The 17,776-nt window shown below is 40.1% G+C and overlaps 2 protein-coding genes across 4 annotated transcripts in view; both read right to left on the bottom strand.

The window, feature by feature from the left end:
• Nucleotides 1–711: 711 nt before the first annotated feature.
• On the bottom strand, nucleotides 712–13,606 carry LOC113010115 (homeobox protein Mohawk-like). Its single transcript, XM_026148991.1, has 6 exons — nucleotides 9,544–13,606; nucleotides 9,139–9,298; nucleotides 8,869–9,022; nucleotides 8,379–8,717; nucleotides 1,326–1,359; nucleotides 712–1,096 (listed from the first exon to the last, which is right to left on the bottom strand). Exons 1-6 carry the CDS (start codon nucleotides 9,765–9,767, stop codon nucleotides 757–759), a joined length of 1,251 nt encoding a protein of 416 aa, XP_026004776.1. The 5' UTR covers nucleotides 9,768–13,606; the 3' UTR covers nucleotides 712–756.
• A 54-nt stretch (nucleotides 13,607–13,660) lies between these two features.
• The window catches only part of LOC113010113 (MAGUK p55 subfamily member 7-like), a 35,588-nt gene continuing 31,472 nt past the window's right edge, over nucleotides 13,661–17,776 (bottom strand). For all 3 annotated transcript variants that reach the window (XM_026148986.1, XM_026148988.1, XM_026148987.1), the window contains 2 exons: nucleotides 15,838–15,981; nucleotides 13,661–13,948 (listed from right to left, as the gene is read on the bottom strand). In XM_026148986.1, the coding sequence (XP_026004771.1) occupies nucleotides 13,718–13,948; nucleotides 15,838–15,981 (375 nt within the window). In that variant the 3' untranslated portion in view covers nucleotides 13,661–13,717. The remainder of the gene's footprint in view (nucleotides 13,949–15,837; nucleotides 15,982–17,776) is intronic.

The following is a 17,776-nucleotide window of genomic DNA, read 5'->3' as shown; positions in this document are numbered from 1 at the left end:
TTCAAGCAACTTAAAGAAGTCCAGACGCTTTTCTTTGCAAGCTCCTTTGACCATGGCAGCTCCAAGTTTGTAACAGGAAACTAGGATTTGGCCCATGTCTGTTTCTAGCCTTCCCTCCATGTTCCCTCCAGGAACTGTCTCCTGGGCCACTATAACACTCTTCTTCCATCAGTACAACCCTTTTAAAATCCACTTTGTGTAATGATGCAGTAAAACTTCACCACGTACGTCTGCACACGTGAAAACTAAGACTAAATACAGCTCAGCAAAACAAAACTGTGCATAGAAATTACTCTAAGCACACGACTATTCAAAGGATTTCACATTAGGTTTATTGAAATAGCTGCTGTCAAACATTAGCATTGGATGATGATCCAGTCTCTTGGAAGTTAATATAACTTACTGCAACAGAGGGGGGCATGAGGAACACAGCAAAAAACAGTAACAACTAATAAACAGCATTAGGTTAGTGTTAAAAATGGTTACAAACATTAAAGTTAATCAGCATTACAAAACAAAGATCTCAGAGGCTGTACATATACATATATATATATATATATATATATATATATATATATATATATATATATATATATATATATATATATATATATATATATGTATGTATGTATATATATATATATATATATACATATATATATATATATATATATATATATATATATATATATATATGTATATATCGCAAGGCACGTGGACGTCTGGTTTTCCTGTATGAAACAACATGTTTAATGCCTACACACTGTTTGCCAGTGAGACTTTGACAGTCTGGACCTCAGAGATATGAGAGGATTTCTGGATGATGCGGTTGGTGAGAGCGGGCCCGGTGGCACAGCTCTGCTGTAGACCTGAGGCAGATCCTGTGTTGCTCATCTCGTCTGTGATAGTGGTCTTTGCTACAGAGAGAGGCCCTCGGGTGTAGCTCTGCCCTGTAGCAGCGCTGGACACTGGAGCACTGCTCTGGTCTGCAGTGCAGCTCTGCACCTGGGCCAAGCTTGTCAGAGCCACAGCAGCGTGGATCTCCCTCCAGCCTTGGTCATCTTGTCTCTGCTGGCCTCTGAGTGGCTGCTGGTCCCTGTGAATACATACATACATATAGAGTATACACATATCATTTGTAGATAATTTATAATCACCCACGCCTTCCTTTAAAAAATGATCTAAACGCCAATTTCAGATATCCAGAGCCAAAAACCCCCCACAGAAAACAAAAAAGCATCTCTTTATAAAAGTCAGATGATTAGTGGTTTGATTTCAGTGAGATTATAAAATGTATGTATTCAGTAATGAATGAGTAAACTTACCTGTCACATTTAGTTGAATTGTAGTCGCTTGTATCTGTAAAAGAGAATAAAAAGACTCAAAACGTGCCATGAATCAGTTCGACTCGACAGCAGTGAAACTACAGACAGTTTAGTCATGGGACAATGAATGTTTGGATTAAGCTTTGGAATCATATATTAGTGATAAATACATGTTTTTTTGTGGATACCCATGGGCTTGTGTGTGCTTGTGTATGTTTTAATGGCAGTACATTCTTATATGTTTGTGTCTCTGGATGGATTTTAACATGCTGAAAAGTGTATTGGTCTGTCTGTCCTCAACTATTCAACTGCTATTCAGTGTTGAGCGTTCAAGAGGGAGAAAAAAATCTTAAATGTACACTGTATCTTGTGGACACCCTGTTTTCATGTTTTTTTTAACAGCCATATGGGTCACATAAATTAATACGACCATCATCTAAACCTGTTAAAGAAAGAAGGATGAGTTGCTCTGTCAGTGCCCTAAATAGAAACAATCTGGGCATTTTTAGGAGCAAGAGAAGAAAAAAAACGAACTTTTCAGTAATATATCGCTACATGGTTTCTGTTTGTGGTCAGCAAATAAGTGTGCATTATATGTAAAACATATTTTCCATTTCAGCTTTGGAATATTGCCTATTTTCACTGGAGCAGATTGAAGCTGGTCAAAAACAGATTTTTCTTCAGAGAGGACTAGACAGGGAAATTAGAGGTCTGCTGTGAAACACAGTCTTTCAATGCTAACAGCCCGAAACATTCCCATCTCTGACTGTGAAAAAACATAGGCCAGGGCCAAAAGCAACTACTTGTTGATAGTAAATCATTTTGCTGTCTTATGCTTTTCTTTTGCTACTGAATGTTCTTCGGCCTATAACCTCGCCAGTAAAATAGTTTAGCACTTCAGTTGTATTTACTACCCCGAAAAAACATTGTTTCAGCTCTGGTGAGTCTTAGATTTGCAGCAAAGATCAGTTACAACAAAATTTTACAAGGGGTAACATGAAGCTGCTGAGACGTCTCCCTGCTATTACATTGTCCCGCAGTGATGCAATGTCATTTCATGTTGGATCCATAATTATGGCCATATAAGGGATGGTTTCATATTAAAAAGAAACAAACTATTTCATTTTGTTCCCGAGTACAACGACAAGAATGATGGCGCTCAAATGTCTGTATAGCAAATAGCCCATAAAACTAAAGCAAGCAAGCGAGTTAATTTAGCTCAGTAAAAACTGTCTCGAGGTAACAAAATCCACTTTTTGATGGATATACTATATTTGTTTCAATAAATGCCAAAGTTTAGAAACATGTAGTAGCTACATAGCAATGTCGTTAAAAACAATATGGTGCCTAACCTGTAAAACTCTATTTGATGTTTTTATAATTTGGTTTTTTTTTTTTTGTGTGTGTAGATGATATGACTGAACAGATGGTATAATTAATAAGTTCAGAAAAGCAACATTTTTACATTTGGAAAGAGGCTGTTTTCCCTACTGTTTGGGCTATGCTAAGCTAAGCTAACCATGCTAAACGTATTACTAACCTACTAAAAAATTTGAATTTCTTTAAATATGAAAAAGTAACATAACTTTTGCGTTAACATTGTCTAGCTTATGCAAGTTTCTGGCATGTTGTCATGTATACATTGTTTGAGAGTTTTTGGTCATATTGGTTGTGCCACAGCCACATACAGCCACCGGTCATGAGGGAAAACTCTGTATAAACAGCCTGGTTGGAGATTGGTTGTTGGAAGTTGCTGGCTGGCACTAGGTAATTTTAGTTACAAAGATGTGGCTTTGGCCATTAATGTGTATGATACCAAATTTTCCACAAACATTTGCTAACTACTTGCCAAGTGATAGCAAAGCTTGAAAACTATAAAAGTAAAGCGTTTGCCTTCTAAATAAAAGTTGCGTCTCAGCACAGGCTCCATTTCTGGTCCGTGTTACATTTTTCACTGCTGCACAGAGAGTAGCTAGTTAGTATTTTCAGATAAGCCGGTGTGCTTTATACAAACTACGGAAGACCGCGACAATCTGCTAGTGACTATTATTCACCCGATCCTACATTGCCACATGTCCAAAATGGTGGACATGTTAAAATGATGCGGTTAGTGGTCACAAGTTTGCAAAACCTCAATACTATTTAGTAATAAAAGATTAACAGATCACCAAACAATGAATTAATATCTACATGAGATCATTAAAACCTTGGCGCTCTCCCACAATATAAGTTGAAAACCGCTCACATGTCCCAGTGTCAGTGATTATGAATTTTTTCCCAGATGTATAATTCAGATCCACAATACTGCATATACGAAACAAAAACCTTCATCTATGCTTTCACTAGAAACAAAACAGGTAGTTATGCATTTCACTGCTCCGCATCCAATAAAACCTCATTCTAGTCTAGTTTATGACCCTCCAGGCTTTTTAAGGGAAATACTGAACTTGCTGTGAGTGTCAAATTATATAGTACAGAAATTGCTATACAGCCAATATTAACATTGCAAACATAGACTCTGCTACTAGACTTTTACTGCCTGTGGGAAATAAACCGATATCTTTTAGGTGTCCTCGTAGGTTAGTGTGTAGTGGCATCACCTATTAGCAAATCACTTTGAGTTTAGTGACTGTTTTAATCGTCTCCTGGGCAGAGTTAAATGTGTTAATGGTGTTAGCGCCTGTCATGAAGCTGGCAGCTTAACTTTCCACTTCACCTCCACAGAGGAGTTGCAAAAGCTGAAAACACCCTTAATATGACCGTCAGGGATACATTAAAAGTTTGTAAAAACATTTCAGCAGCGCTGCATGTAGTGTTTGATGACATCATGAAAACCTCAAAGAACCACCAAAAGAAATATAATTTCAAGTGAGTATATTACACACTTACAGGAATGGTTCAGCATTTTGGGAAATAGAGTTGACCTCAAGAATTATTCTATGTCTACCAGCTAAGCTAAGCTCAAGTTGATCGAAATAACTGAGCTTGTTTGGACTCTTTCTGTAAATAGTGCTGCCTATTAACTAGTTACATGCAGAGACAGATAACTGAATTATAAACAAAAAATGTTGATTTATTGACTGAAAAATGCATTTGAACCATAATTACTGGTCAAAAATTTTTAAAAAAGAATTTACATTTGTTCTCTTTTAGCTAACAAAGCTAATGTAACATTCCTTTAGTTGTGTCTTTCCACCATGTAGGAATGCCATGTTTTGGCATACTATACTTTAAGATAAAGAGGAGTACAACGTTATAAAGTGTAGGATGGCTTAGAGAAGCCCTGACTCACTGATGATGGACTGCCAGATAGAAGAACATTCATTTCTGTAAGCAACCAGTACTGTTGCATGTGTCATTTGACAAGAATTCCTTTCAATGTTGAAAATTCACCATTGCTTTTAACCTGAAGTTAGTATAGGTTTGTAACACTACAAAGTATTGTTTGATCTGTTACCAAGTAGCAACAACCAGGGCTGAAACAGGACGAAATGTGGAAGTGCAAAAAGACGCAATTCCTTCGATGGCCACATGACACTAGCTAACAATTTTGGTTGCTATAGCTAATTTTGTCTTCATTTATCTATCCGAGTGTTGCCAACTTAGCGACCTTTTTGCTATATTTAGCGAAAAATCTAGTGACAAATCTGGCGACTTTTGCTGATGTTATTGGAGACTTATGATGACTTTTTGACGTGAAGGCACATATCGCTCTTACTCTCAACAATCAGCGGGTGCTGCCGTTGGTACCTCGCCCGTGCTATAGCACTCACAGGCGGCGGATAGTCCTTATGCAGCAGTCAACCCCAGCTGCTGTCAGAGCAGGAGATGTTCACACCTTGCTTCCAAACTCCAAATGAATCGTGCATGAGCTCCTGCCCTGACTGTAACGCAGTCAGTTCTTCTTTTACTGTTACTTTTTGTGGATCACAAGGTTTAAAACTACTTAAACACACACACAAAGTCGCTGCGCCAGAGTACCTATTTCGGGTCACTTTTGCTGGTCCCAAGCCCAGATAAAGGAGGAGGGTTGGAATTCTGACATTAAAATAAACAATAATTGCTAAAAGAAATTTAATTTGTAGATCTAAATATATTCTAAATGCATTTAGGGTGTTTTTTTTATTCACTTTATGTCTCTTCCACAATGTTATTTCTCCCTCCTACAATGTAGGTTACAATTACATAAGCATGACCAATTATCTTGATTACCTGATTGTTGATTACCTGACAGGAAGACCACAATATGTACGTCTCCCACAGTGTGTGTCTGACAAGGTGATTAGCAACACAGGGGCACCACAGGGGACTGTCCTCTCCCCCTTCCTCTTCACCCTCTACACCACAGACTTCAGCCACTGCACAGAGACCTGCCATCTTCAGAAGTTTTCTGATGACTCTGCGGTGGTTGGATGCATCAGCAGGGATGATGAGACAGAGTACCGGGCTGTGGTCGACTCCTTTGTCACGTGGTGTGAGCAGAATCATCTGCAGCTCAACGTGGCAAAGACCAAGGAACTGATCGTGGACTTCAGGAAGACCAGGAAACACTTGACCCCTGTTTCAATCCAGGGGGTCAGTGTTGACATTGTGGAGGACTATAAATACCTTGGAGTACACATTGACAATAAACTGGACTGGGCTAAAAACACCACAGCACTTTACAGGAAGGGCCAGAGTCGTCTCTATTTTTTGAGGCGACTGAGGTCCTTCAACATCTGCCAGAAAATGCTGAGGATTTTCTATGAGTCTGTTGTGGCCAGTGCGATCCTCTATGCTGTTGCATGCTGGGGGAGCAGGCTGAGGGTCGCAGATGCCAACAGACTTAATAAACTGATCCGTAAGGCCAGCAATGTTGTGGGGATGGAGCTGGACTCCCTCAAGGTGGTGTCGGAGAGGCGGATGCTGTCCAAGATAAAGACAATGTTGGATAACACCTCCCACCCACTCCATGACATGTTGGTCAGTCACAGGAGCTCGTTCAGTGAGAGACTGAGATTACCGAAAAGCACCACTGAACGACACAGGAAATCATTCCTGCCTGTGGCCATCTCCCTGTACGAGGCATCCACTTAACACACTGTTTGCTGCTACAGCTACACATGTTTCTTTTCCAACTATTTATTTATAAGTGACTTATGTATGTATGTATGTATATATATGTATATATTGTACTATTCTTAGTTAGCGTATTGTCTGTCTTGTCTTAATGTTGGTTTAAAATGGAGCACTGTAACAAAAAATAATTTCCCCCAGGGATCAATAAAGTATTCTGATTCTGATTCTGATTCTGATCTTAATAGCAGTTTTCCTTACTAAGGAGTTGGCAACACTGATCTATCCCATCTTCATTTATATCTCACTGTTCAAGGTGTCAGTAAGACCTAAAGTTAGGTGTATGGCCATTGTGACGAGAGCTGTTTGCTAGGTTTAAGTCACTGAAATGGGTGTTGGTTCCTTTACATGGATTTATCTAAAAGATAATATGACCTGTTATATTTTACATCCCATTCAAGAAGTTTGTGCTTCAGTTTTGGTGAGTGACACTTACTGAATAGTTTATAAGTGCAGCTAATTAAGCTTCCTAGCATTAGCTGATAACAACTAGCCTAAATATTTGAACTTTTGCCAAAGTAAACCAAAGTGGCAATGGCAAAAATGCTAATGTTGTGACTTAAAAAAAACAACGAAATATATTTTTTGCTGTTTTAATCGATTAAAACAACAATTAAGAAGCGGCATGTCTTTTGGCATCCTACCTTATTTTATACTGTCTAGATAGATAACAGTTAAGGCAAGGCATTATATTTCATGTGGAATATAAGTTCAGTGGTTTATTTATCTACATATGTTTCTTTCTTAGACTGTAATTTACTCCCCAGGTTTTTCAAGTCAGCCATGACATTTAATTTAGCTTTCACAGAAAATAAAATTATCCATTAAATAACTTCTTTAGACTGGAACAAGGTGATTGCCAGGAAACTACTCTTAACATAATAAAACAGAACCTTTTTTGATTTTAGAGTCAAACTAAAGAGAAGCGCTAAAGAGCAGAATTGGTTTCAAAAATCTTTTCACAACTTTTATAATGTAATGTAAATTTAGATTGACTTTGAGTAAGAAAGTAACACTTGGGAGAACCAGACTGCCAAAGCACATAGCAGTCGAGAGAGCGAAGCCACAACTTCAAACACCGAAGGGGGAAGCCAAATGGATATTAGTGGTCTTGCTCTGCGCTGTCTCACAGATGAGTGGCAGCACCGACAGTCGCTCTATGAGACCTCTCCGGTGTAGTCCTGACAGACTGCTCCATTTCTGCATTTGGCCAAGGTTTCCACTTCTCACCCTGGGAAGAATAAAGTCTCAGACATTCTGTAATTGTCCTTGAGACTGGACTGGACATTTCCACCATGGCAAGAAGCTGAAGCGGAACAAATGGCACATTCTAGAATATGGAAATGATATTTGCGGTGTGCAGCAGCAGCCAGGGCGAGCTCCATCCAATTTTAAAATGAGGGATTTCAGCGTCTGCATGAGACTTTATTAGTAATATTTGTAGAGGCTTTGGCTCTTGCGCCTTAGCGGATTCGAGGCTTGTCAGTTTGCTGTGCTCCCTATAGGTCTGAAAGGGCACCCAGGTGTCAAACTCCCTCCCACTTTCCCTCTAACTTTATAATTGAATCTCACAGAGCTTCTGACTTTCAGTGGAGTGCCAGAGATTTATTAATATCAGGGCGCTCCGAGGAGCCATGTGGAAGTTTCTGTTCGTTCTGTTCTTACTTTACTGTACACTGTGGTGTGTTAAAAATGAACAGAGGGGAAACAGGGTAGTTAAACTGTCAGTTTGCCTCACATTCAGCATAAATCCACAATAAACAAGGAAGATGCTTTAGTAATTTCTATGGATGGGGGGAGATCCTACCATTTCTAGACTACTGTGTTGTTTTTGATTGCTGATTGATGCATGAAGCTAATATTGCATCACATCTTTCTAAATTTGTGTATTAACACATACAGATATTGCATTTGTGTTAGAAAAGAAACAGGTCTCACCCATATGGTAGACAAAGTTGGTCTCTGTTTCATAGGACGATGCAGGCGAGACGACATCTCCATCACATTCGTTTGAACTGAATGACTCGGAGTGGCTTCTTCTCTTGCAGGCTGGCGCAACGCCATCGGCCTTCGCCACCATCATGTGCCGCAGGGTGTCGTTCAGGTAGCGATTCAGTAAACTGCTCTTGTACTTGGAAGGAGGGGACGTGCTGTCATCACTGTTGGCGCAGTCAGCCATGGTGAGCATGTTGCCTTGTTTCTCCAGCACGCTCTTGTGGGATGATGACCTGCTGAAGTTTGACTGGCTGATGGGAGTCTGTAAGGGACATTCTTCATCTGCAGCAAAGGAAACAAAGCTGTCACTGATTTCACACTAAATCGATTCATATCAGTGAATATGAAATGTTACAAACTATGATTAAAAAAGAGAGACTGGGTACATCCAGTCTGATGACTTAGAAACTACTAATTCCCTGAAGGTCCTTACCCTCTGAGTCAGTGTCATCACTGCACATGCTCAGCCTCTCCGCGTTTCCCTGGATATATTTATTGTATAGTTTGATCCTCAGGGCCCAGCTCAGGTCTGGCTGCCTCACTGTGTTCTTCAGCCTTCGTCGGGCGTTTGCAAACCAGTTGGAAACCTGCACAGATGCCGCTGTGTTTTTTTTAGGACAGCACTGACTCGCATAAATCAGCACTAATACATCTTTCAAATCACTTTTGCTTCATTCTTCTTTCTTGCGTGAGCTCGTCTCACCTGTACTAGTGTCATGTGCGAGCCCAAAGCGAGTAGGACCTTCTCGGTCTTAGTCGGGTAGGGGTTGTCCCGGTGTTTGTATAACCAGTGTTTCAGGGGCCGGGCCATGTCCTGCAACACCTGTCTTTTGTGACGAACTTTTACGCCAGTCAGACGGGACCTGAAGGAGTAAGAGGTCAACAAACATTGTCCAGCATGCTTACCTGTAACCTGATTGTAGCACTGTAGCAATACTTTCGATCTACTTCACTGTCAAATTTGACTAAATTATGTCATGCAATTAATTTAATCAAAGCGTAGATATCCAAAGAAGTACAAGATCTGAGATCGCAGCATTATTTTAGATTCTTTATAGGTTTAATGTGTTTTTCTGCCATAAAAAAAAGCAAAAAAGTGATAAAATACCCATATCTTCTGTACTTCATGGCAGAGTTGTGTTCTGCGGACTCTTGGCATCGCAGCAGGTCCGCGCTCTGTCCTTCTGCTAAACTTGTCTGAGGTACGTCTGCACAGTTCAGTCTGTTCCTCTCCTCTGCTCTCCTGCCGTCGTCCAAGTGAAGCTCAGACTTCATCACAGCAACTTTGTTCATTCTTAAACGCGCCGAGTCTTCCTCAATCAACAGGTGCATCAGTAAACTCCCAGATGTAAAGAAAGGCAGTAGATTCCCATTCTTGGTAGACTTGGTGTAAAAAGGAATAGGTTAAACATAAAAGTGTCCCTTGCTTTTCTTTCGGTGCTCTCGGGAACAGACGTTGACAGACAGAAGAGGAGAATAATGTTTGAAAAGTCAGATGATGTTGTGCGAGGAGAGTTCAAATAACCTGCTGCTCCGCCGCCTATTGGCTCCCCCCACCGTCCAATCGCTTCTGTGGAGGGGTCTGTGAGGCAAAGCTTGCAGAGCAGCGGTAGCACCCGACGGTTTGAGCGAGATTGCACATGAAAAGAATATCAGCAAATGCGGTCATTAGATTTACAAGTGAGATTTTTGCTTGGTGTGACTGCAGTCTGTGCTAAGCAGTTCAACATGCCCTCATATTTTCTACATGAGGCACATGATTCATGTGGACCTTGCGGTTTTACCAAAAACCGTGTCAGCAAATAATAGTACATGTTTTACCAAGAGATTCTGGAAATTTATGCGTGTAATTACACGGTTACTTATAACCAGCAAAACCACGGAGCTGTGCCCTGTGATAGGCAGCAAATCCTGCTGTTTTCAGATGGATTTCAGTACAAATTGGCCAATCCACAGAGGCCACACAAACACAAGAAAATGACATTAAACTGTGTGTGTGTAATTATGAGTTTGTATTGCGTCTGGGGTTTAAAGTTTTTAAAGTCTACGTATTTATTTGAGTGTCAGGACTGCATTGCATCCCTTTGCACTGTGAGTAGGGTTAATCCAAAGATAATGCGCATATTTGTTAGTGTGGGTTCCCATTTTTGAGCAACCGGGACTGTAAATAATTATGGAAACTCAGTCTGAAGGAACTCTAACATCATCATTAGTGTAACTAAATGACAACATGTGGGCTCTGAGCCCAGTATTTGAAGACTGGATGGCTCGGCTTAAGCTGTAATTCACGTATGTTTTTCCTCTAAACACTCTTATGTAAGAGTGTTTGGATATACACTGATGACTTTGCCATGCACAATCATAACTTAATAATCTTTAAGCAAACATTTGTGATAAAATGGGGTTTTGGTCATCCTGGCTGCAGTTTAAACTTTGGAAATTGTGGCTAAAATCCAAGTAGCACTTGTTCGGTGTATTAAAGCACTCTAAAAAGTCCCATCCACATTCATAATTCAGGACTATCAGCGGGGGAGGTTGAGTTTCAGTGCTTTCAAAGCTGAAAAACACATGTACCAGAAGCGTCCCCGTTAGGTGCTGTAAATTCCTTGCTCACATTCCTCGGCAGCAGTCGGAAAAGGCTACATGCTATCTCACACCATTTACTCCTGTCCCTCTGTGATATGTTCACCGGCTCAACTGTTGATATTAGCTGGGAACACGCCTACATTTGGCAGCCAGGAGACCTGTAAAAAAATCCAAGTGGAAGGATATATATCTCGCTTTGTTTGGATACTTTGGCACTTGTGTCTGTGTATGTGTCGTGCAGGTTCACAAACTCCAGGCCTATCCAAAGGGACAAACACCCAGTAAAGTGTGAAGCAGAGAAACAGATCGCCAAGCATTCTTTTTATTATTATTATTTCTAATCCGTTTGGTTCAAACAGACAATTATTGATAGTGCTGTCAAATGTTGTAGATTCTGTTGCATGCTGCTGGCGCTGTGTCCTATTTTAGCATTTCAGCATTTTTTAGCTAATTGTTTTAGTTTACAGCCTGCAGTTAGTGGAAATGAAGCAGCTCAAAGTACTCTAATTAGTTAGCAATTAACAATAAACTGACAAATTAAGTTTCTGAAGAGGATGCATTTCCCCGGTACATTCAGACATGGTGCTAACCAAAATCAAAAAACTGTAGCGCCAAGATAAATAGGTAGTGCTAGCATAAAACTTAGTCTATTTCTTCAATTATTATTTCTTCAACGCTAATGATGTTATGCTCTGATGAATGGTAAAATGGTAAATGGCCTGTATTTGTATAGCGCTTTACTAGTCCCTAAGGACCCCCCAAGGCCATGAAGACAAAGCGTTAGCATGTCTGTTGATGCTTGAGCGAACTGACAAACTTGGTGACTAGCTCATGAACGCAGTGTAGCATTTAGCGCCTAAGGAGCTAGCCATTTGCCTCTGGAGTGGTTGGACCCAAAACAGAGCAAAAAAGTTAAGGTGAAAATTCGAATTTGATTGGTTGCAAAATTGTCTTTTTGAGATTTTTGTGTTGCAAAGTTGTTTTGGGTTAATGTCAGCACAAATGAGTCAGCCAAAGACTCTCTAAACCTACAGTATTCTGCAATAAACTAAAAACCTTTCCCTTCCTGCTTTAGGTTTGTGTAAGTATCTCCCATATACTTTTACCATGTGCTTTACTGTGTCGGTTGTTTAAAAGTAATGAACGTTTCCTGCTAACAAACTAGATGTTGTTTAACATTGGTTGTATTTATTGTTACATTCTTCAGATAGACAGCTACACGACTGAGCCAAATTATCCGAGACCAATTGACATCATACTTCTGTGTAATGTTTGAAGTGGGAGCTACTCTGAACATAAAACGGCAGGTTTTCATTGGAGCACTCTGGTGTCTTTAATGGCATCATTATGATCTCAGAGGGTGCCTGCAGATTCTCAGCGGTGTGATGAAATTACACTGCCAGGCTTTGGCTCAGGTTGGGCTTCAGACCTGGCAAGAGTGTCGAGTGTTGTCTTGAGAGTCTGCATTTAAAATAGAAGATAAGAAAGAAAGAAATGCAGACATACCAGTGGATGCATCTATGCTGTCTGCGTCCACTCAGTTATGTTTGACTCTTACAATAAGCTTTCCAAAGACAAATAAATATTTGAGACTCGATGATGCTCCCTTTGCTGCTGCAGCCCGATCGACTACGTCTAGCTTCACTGTGTTTTTAAAGTACAATTTTATATGTTGTCATAACTTCTCTCCGTACGTCTACGAAGGCCTACGTCCCTTGAAAGCCATTACCGTCTCCCCACATCACACTGCTCTCTCTTCCTCGCAAACACGACATGATAGAGCCATTAACACTCCTTCACACCCAATTGAGCACACCATCCAAAAAAGAGGAAGGAAACACCACGGCTGTAGTGAAATGTAGTCATAAAAACATTGGATTACCCGCCATGTGTGAGTGAGAGGAGTAAAATTTGTACCCGACGACCAGCTGTGATGCTCAAATATGAGTATTTGTTAATGGAGTGTCACTAATGGTGAGTTTCTGCCAATTGTTTTTAATTGTCTCAATATGTTTTCGGGTAAAAGACACCTCGTTGTGGTTAATGTTCTATAACAAAGGTGATTTTCAGAATAGAGCACTTAACAATTAGTTATTGGACCTTCTGCACCTTTGGGTCTTTGCAGTATTTGCAGCATTCTGCTATTCGCAATCATAAAACGGTTTTTCATCTTGCTTCAGCAAAAGTTTATGATTATTATCGTGTTTGTGTCCCTGCTCCATATAGCATGTAGCTGGCAAAAAAAAGCCTCCCTGACTGCTACTAATAATATTTCTCTGGTGTACATTACAGTTAATTGAAGTGCAGCAGCTGTCAGAATAATTACATGCTGATGTTTGCGACTTGGCAGGGAGGCATTACACTCAGCCACAAGCTCTGGAGAGTTTCCTTTTTTCCCCCTTCTTCTTGTTCTTCTTCTGCAAACTGAAATGTTTTCACCCAAATGCCAACAGAAAAGCAGGAGCAGAGACAGATGGAGGGAGAGAGAGATGGAGAGAAGTGGAGAAATGGATTCTGCCTAACTGGATGCGCACAAAAGACAATATGGAAAACTTTAGAAATCGCAGCTTTTGTTTAGCCCAGGATTAAAATATGAAATTCAGTCTTCCATGTTGTTTGTTCTAAAATGACACATTACATACAGCTATGTTATATTTTTATTAATTTGTTTTTCTTACTAACTTCATATATAAATCTCAAATCCAGCTGGGCAGATGACTACAGCTTCTCCGTGCTTTTGTTGGTGAGGAGAAGCTCCACTCTGTGGGCACCCACTGGACCCGTGCCTCCTGAATCTTCTCGAGGTCTGACCTCAGCTCTCTGAACGCAGAGGCGATATCTCCATTAACAATCACCTTGTCAAACAGGTGACCGTACTGGCGCTCCATGTTTTCAGCTAAGTCAATCATGTCCTCAAAATCCGCCTCCTGTGAAAGGAAAATAGCGTCACCAGTATCCATCAGGCAACAAAGATTCTATCCCTAGATGGAGTGGTGTACAGTGTTGTGCAAAATGACTGCTCATTTCTTTATATTTTGTCAGGAGAATGGGAGATAGGTGCAGTAATGTACTGAAATGTGTAAACATAAATGGAAGTACTGGCAAAATCAGTTTGTGCAGTTGAAAGTCAATATTTGATATGACCACCTTTATTCTTCAACACAGCCTAAACTCCCTTAGGCAGCTTTCTTGTCATTTCTCTCAGTAGTCTTCAGAAATAGTTCTCCAGGCTTCTTGAAGGACATTCAAAGCTCTTCTTTGGATGTTGGCTACCTTTTGTTGCCTTCTCTATCAAGATGCTCCCACACTGCTTCAATAAATTTGAGGTCCAGCCTCTGGGAAAGCCATTGTATGTTTTTCTATCCAGGTGTGACTTTACTGCATTGGCAGTGTGTTTGGGATCACTGTGGTGCTGAGAAATGAAGCTGTTGCTAAACAGATGCTTTCCAAAAGTTACTGCATCATACAAATCTGACGGTTCTGTGCTCATAATTCCGTCAATTTTGACAAAATCTTCAGTACTAGTGGCTAAACCCACAAACCATGACAGAGCCTGCACTGTGTTTTACAGCTGTAGCTCAACTTACCTCTCTCCTGACCTCCTCTGTCTAATATTGATGACGATTTTAACCAAAAACTTCACACTGAGATGTCTGATGAGGTTTCAGTAAACAGTATATGGATCAACTCAAAGGCCTTTTCTGGCTTTCAGATACAGATCAACAGTTGTATATATTTTTTTAGGCTTGTCACTTCTTCTTTTGTTCTCCACTTGTCCAGTCTTTTGCAGACATACAAAAATTATGCCGGGATATGACAAGTTGTCGGCTAAGGCACAAGAAGCCTTTTCACGCAAGTTGAAAACACAGCCCTTTGAGACGAGCCTCAACTCTGAATGGACAGTACCAAAAACTTACTGCAACACAGCTGCGTCACCTTGTGGGTTTGATAAAGGCAACCTGGGCACATGTGGCCAAACAATGAATCTAAACTCAGATGGGCATTTTTAAAGTTACTTAGCATGTTTTGATTCCGCTGTGCCCCATCAACTTCAGATGCTTCAGTTTTAAACTCCTAGGACCTGCGTCCAGATTTGTGGACATCACATTTTGGGTTGTCTAGAACAAAATACTAAATTTTGCTCTACAACGGCCTGATATCCACTTACGAGGACATTATACTGCTACTGTCCTATTGAAATTTAAAGCGAATGTCCTCTTATGTGGATCTCATTTTTCTCAGAAACAAAAATCAGGTAAAAAAATAAATAAATCATGTAATTCTTTGTTTTTACATTCATCAGATCCCAGTCAGCCCAAATAGCAAAGAGAGATTAAAAATGCATGCCGTGAAGAATTCAGGTCTTAGGAGGTTAAAGTGAGCAGGTACTCAACAGAACAATATAAAATGCACAGACTCTTCAGTCTACATCAATTTGGTGAATAATTTAAGTTTGTTTCCCTATTTAATGTGATTCCTTGCTATCGCCTATTTATTGTTACAGGTTTTTGTTTGTGTTTTCTTTTAGTTTTTCCCCCATTTAAATCATGATCAATATCACACATAAGCTGAAACTTTTATCTCTGACACAAATACGCTTCCTTAGATGTTATCTTATTGGAGAAGGAGCCAATCAGAAAGCAGTTTTGTAACTTCCCATGTCTTCTAAATGCAAACCACAGGGCCAGTGTAAACTAAGGTGTGTGTTAGTTAGGGGTGTGTGCCACAATGTTTGTCCTCATACTGTCATGTCGTTACATGGAACAGGAACCTTAGTTCACCATGCAATTGCTGGACTGTGTGTGTTTTTTCTTACTGAAAAGATCCTGACTTGGTTAATATCCTCTTCATCGCAGACAAATTTAGCTCTCCGTCTGGTGAGGCGTAGCTCCTCTATGCGCGGTGGCTTGACAAACACCACGTATGGTTTAAATTCAGACGTGTACACACGCTTTATTTTCTGTTGGAACAAAAGAGGATTAGATTAGTTGAAGACAGAAGGCAAGTATCTGTAATAAAATATGTTGTCTAAACAATACACATGTGTTTTCTGAAGACTGGGCCACAGCTTCGGATTCTGTTTGGCAGAAAAAAACACAAAATCATAACTTTATCCAACTCCCATGATGTAAAGCTACTACTGTTACTTCAACTGTGGCAAAGTAATTACTTGTGAGAGCTTAGAAACTGTTGTTTTTTTCCTAGAAGAACCATTGTCTCGTGTGTCTCACCATCTCATGTGGAGCCGAGTAGAAATCTTACTTTAACTGTTCACTTATTTCCCATTTAACCAAGCAGAAACGTTGCTATCCGATATAAAACCGGATTAAAATGAGCAGTGTGACACAGCGTATAATTAAAAGGTTTGTCCAAAGGTCCAAAGGCTTTTACAAACCATCAAGGTCAAGGTCAAGTTTATTGGTATAGGACATTTAAAACAACCACGGTTGACCAAAGTGCTTCACAGGCTTTCAATAACAACAAACAAAATAATTACAAGATGTCTAGATTTAGCTCGACATGAAGGCCAGAGAGTAGAAATGAGTCCTGAGGAATGACTTGAATGTAGCAACTGTTTGGTCAGTTCTAATATGAAATAATAAGGCATTCCAGAGACTCAGGGACACAATTTGAGAGCTCTGTGTCCACTATTTTTAAAGGCTAAATCTCGGACTATTGAGGATAATCTGAGTAGAAGACCTCAGTGCTCTGACAGGAGTATGAGCATGAATAAGATCAGACAAAGACAGTGGTGCCAGCCCAATTAGAAACTTAAAAATGATCAATAAAATGTTACAATTAAACCTAAAGTTGACAGAACTCAAATGGAGTGAAGCTAAAATTGGAGTAATATGTTCATGTTTTTGTGTTCCATTTCTTTCCTACATACAAAGAATAACAATAATACAGTCAATACAATACAATAATAAGAGCATGTATGACTCTGAGTCATAAGAAAGGCAAGGCTGCACTTTGGCCAATAATCTCCGCTGGTAAAAGAAGCAGTTTTATCACAGAAATAATCTGTTTATCCAAGTTAAAAGAGCTGTCAACACCCAAGTTTTTAACCGATTGATAAATGAACGACCCATAAGCCCCTTTTCCATTAGTACCTACTCGGATTGACTCGGCACGGTTCGCCAGGGTTTTCAGGGCTTTCCAATAAGTCATAGTACCAGGTACTAAAATAGTACCTGCTTGGCCGCAGTTAAAAGCAATCCAAGCAGGTACTAAAATGTGACGTCGTCAGACTGCCATGCTACCGATTGACTGGTCACTGGCATCACTTGATGAGTCACAAGAGTGTCTCATTCACAAAGATCAAAACTGCCATTTTTGAAACCAGGAAACGAGGGAAATGGCTACAAAAAACAACGCCCCGGCTCCCGAGTCCGACGAGAAGCAACAGAATACCAGGTATATTGTTGGCTCGACGTCCACTTTGGTTTAGCCTTCCGCATCGCATACTAATTACGTCACGGGATGCTCTGCAGTGTTGCTTTGACGACAACCATGGACATTAGATAGTACTGGATTGTAATGGAAAACCAGTCGATGCAAGTCAGGTCAATCCGAGCAGTGAGAGTAGTGAGAGAGCCAACACAGAGGAAACACAGTCCTACAGCTGCTCACCACAACCAAACATAACAATCTCTGTTTTCATTTCTGTTCATTAAAATTAAGAAAATTAATGTTTAACCAATTCTTTAAGGCAGTCGAACTAAACTTAATGAATTGGGGTCATTAGATTTCAC

The sequence above is a fragment of the Astatotilapia calliptera genome, chromosome 18, assembly GCF_900246225.1.
Source record: "Astatotilapia calliptera chromosome 18, fAstCal1.2, whole genome shotgun sequence".
In the NCBI taxonomy this organism is placed as follows: Eukaryota; Metazoa; Chordata; class Actinopteri; order Cichliformes; family Cichlidae; genus Astatotilapia; species Astatotilapia calliptera.
The sequence above is the reverse complement of the archived record's forward strand: the minus strand, read 5'-3'. Positions and strand labels throughout refer to the sequence as shown.

Coding starts and splice junctions, on each gene's coding strand:
- LOC113010115 (XM_026148991.1), bottom strand. CDS start 9,767: ATGCACCTGTTGATTGAGGAAGACTCGGCGCGTTTAAGAATGAACAAA. Junction 9,023..9,138: donor CGCACATGACACTAGTACAG/GTGAGACGAGCT, acceptor GCATCTGTGCAG/GTTTCCAACTGGTTTGCAAA. Junction 1,360..8,378: donor CAACTTTGTCTACCATATGG/GTGAGACCTGTT, acceptor TCTCTTTTACAG/ATACAAGCGACTACAATTCA.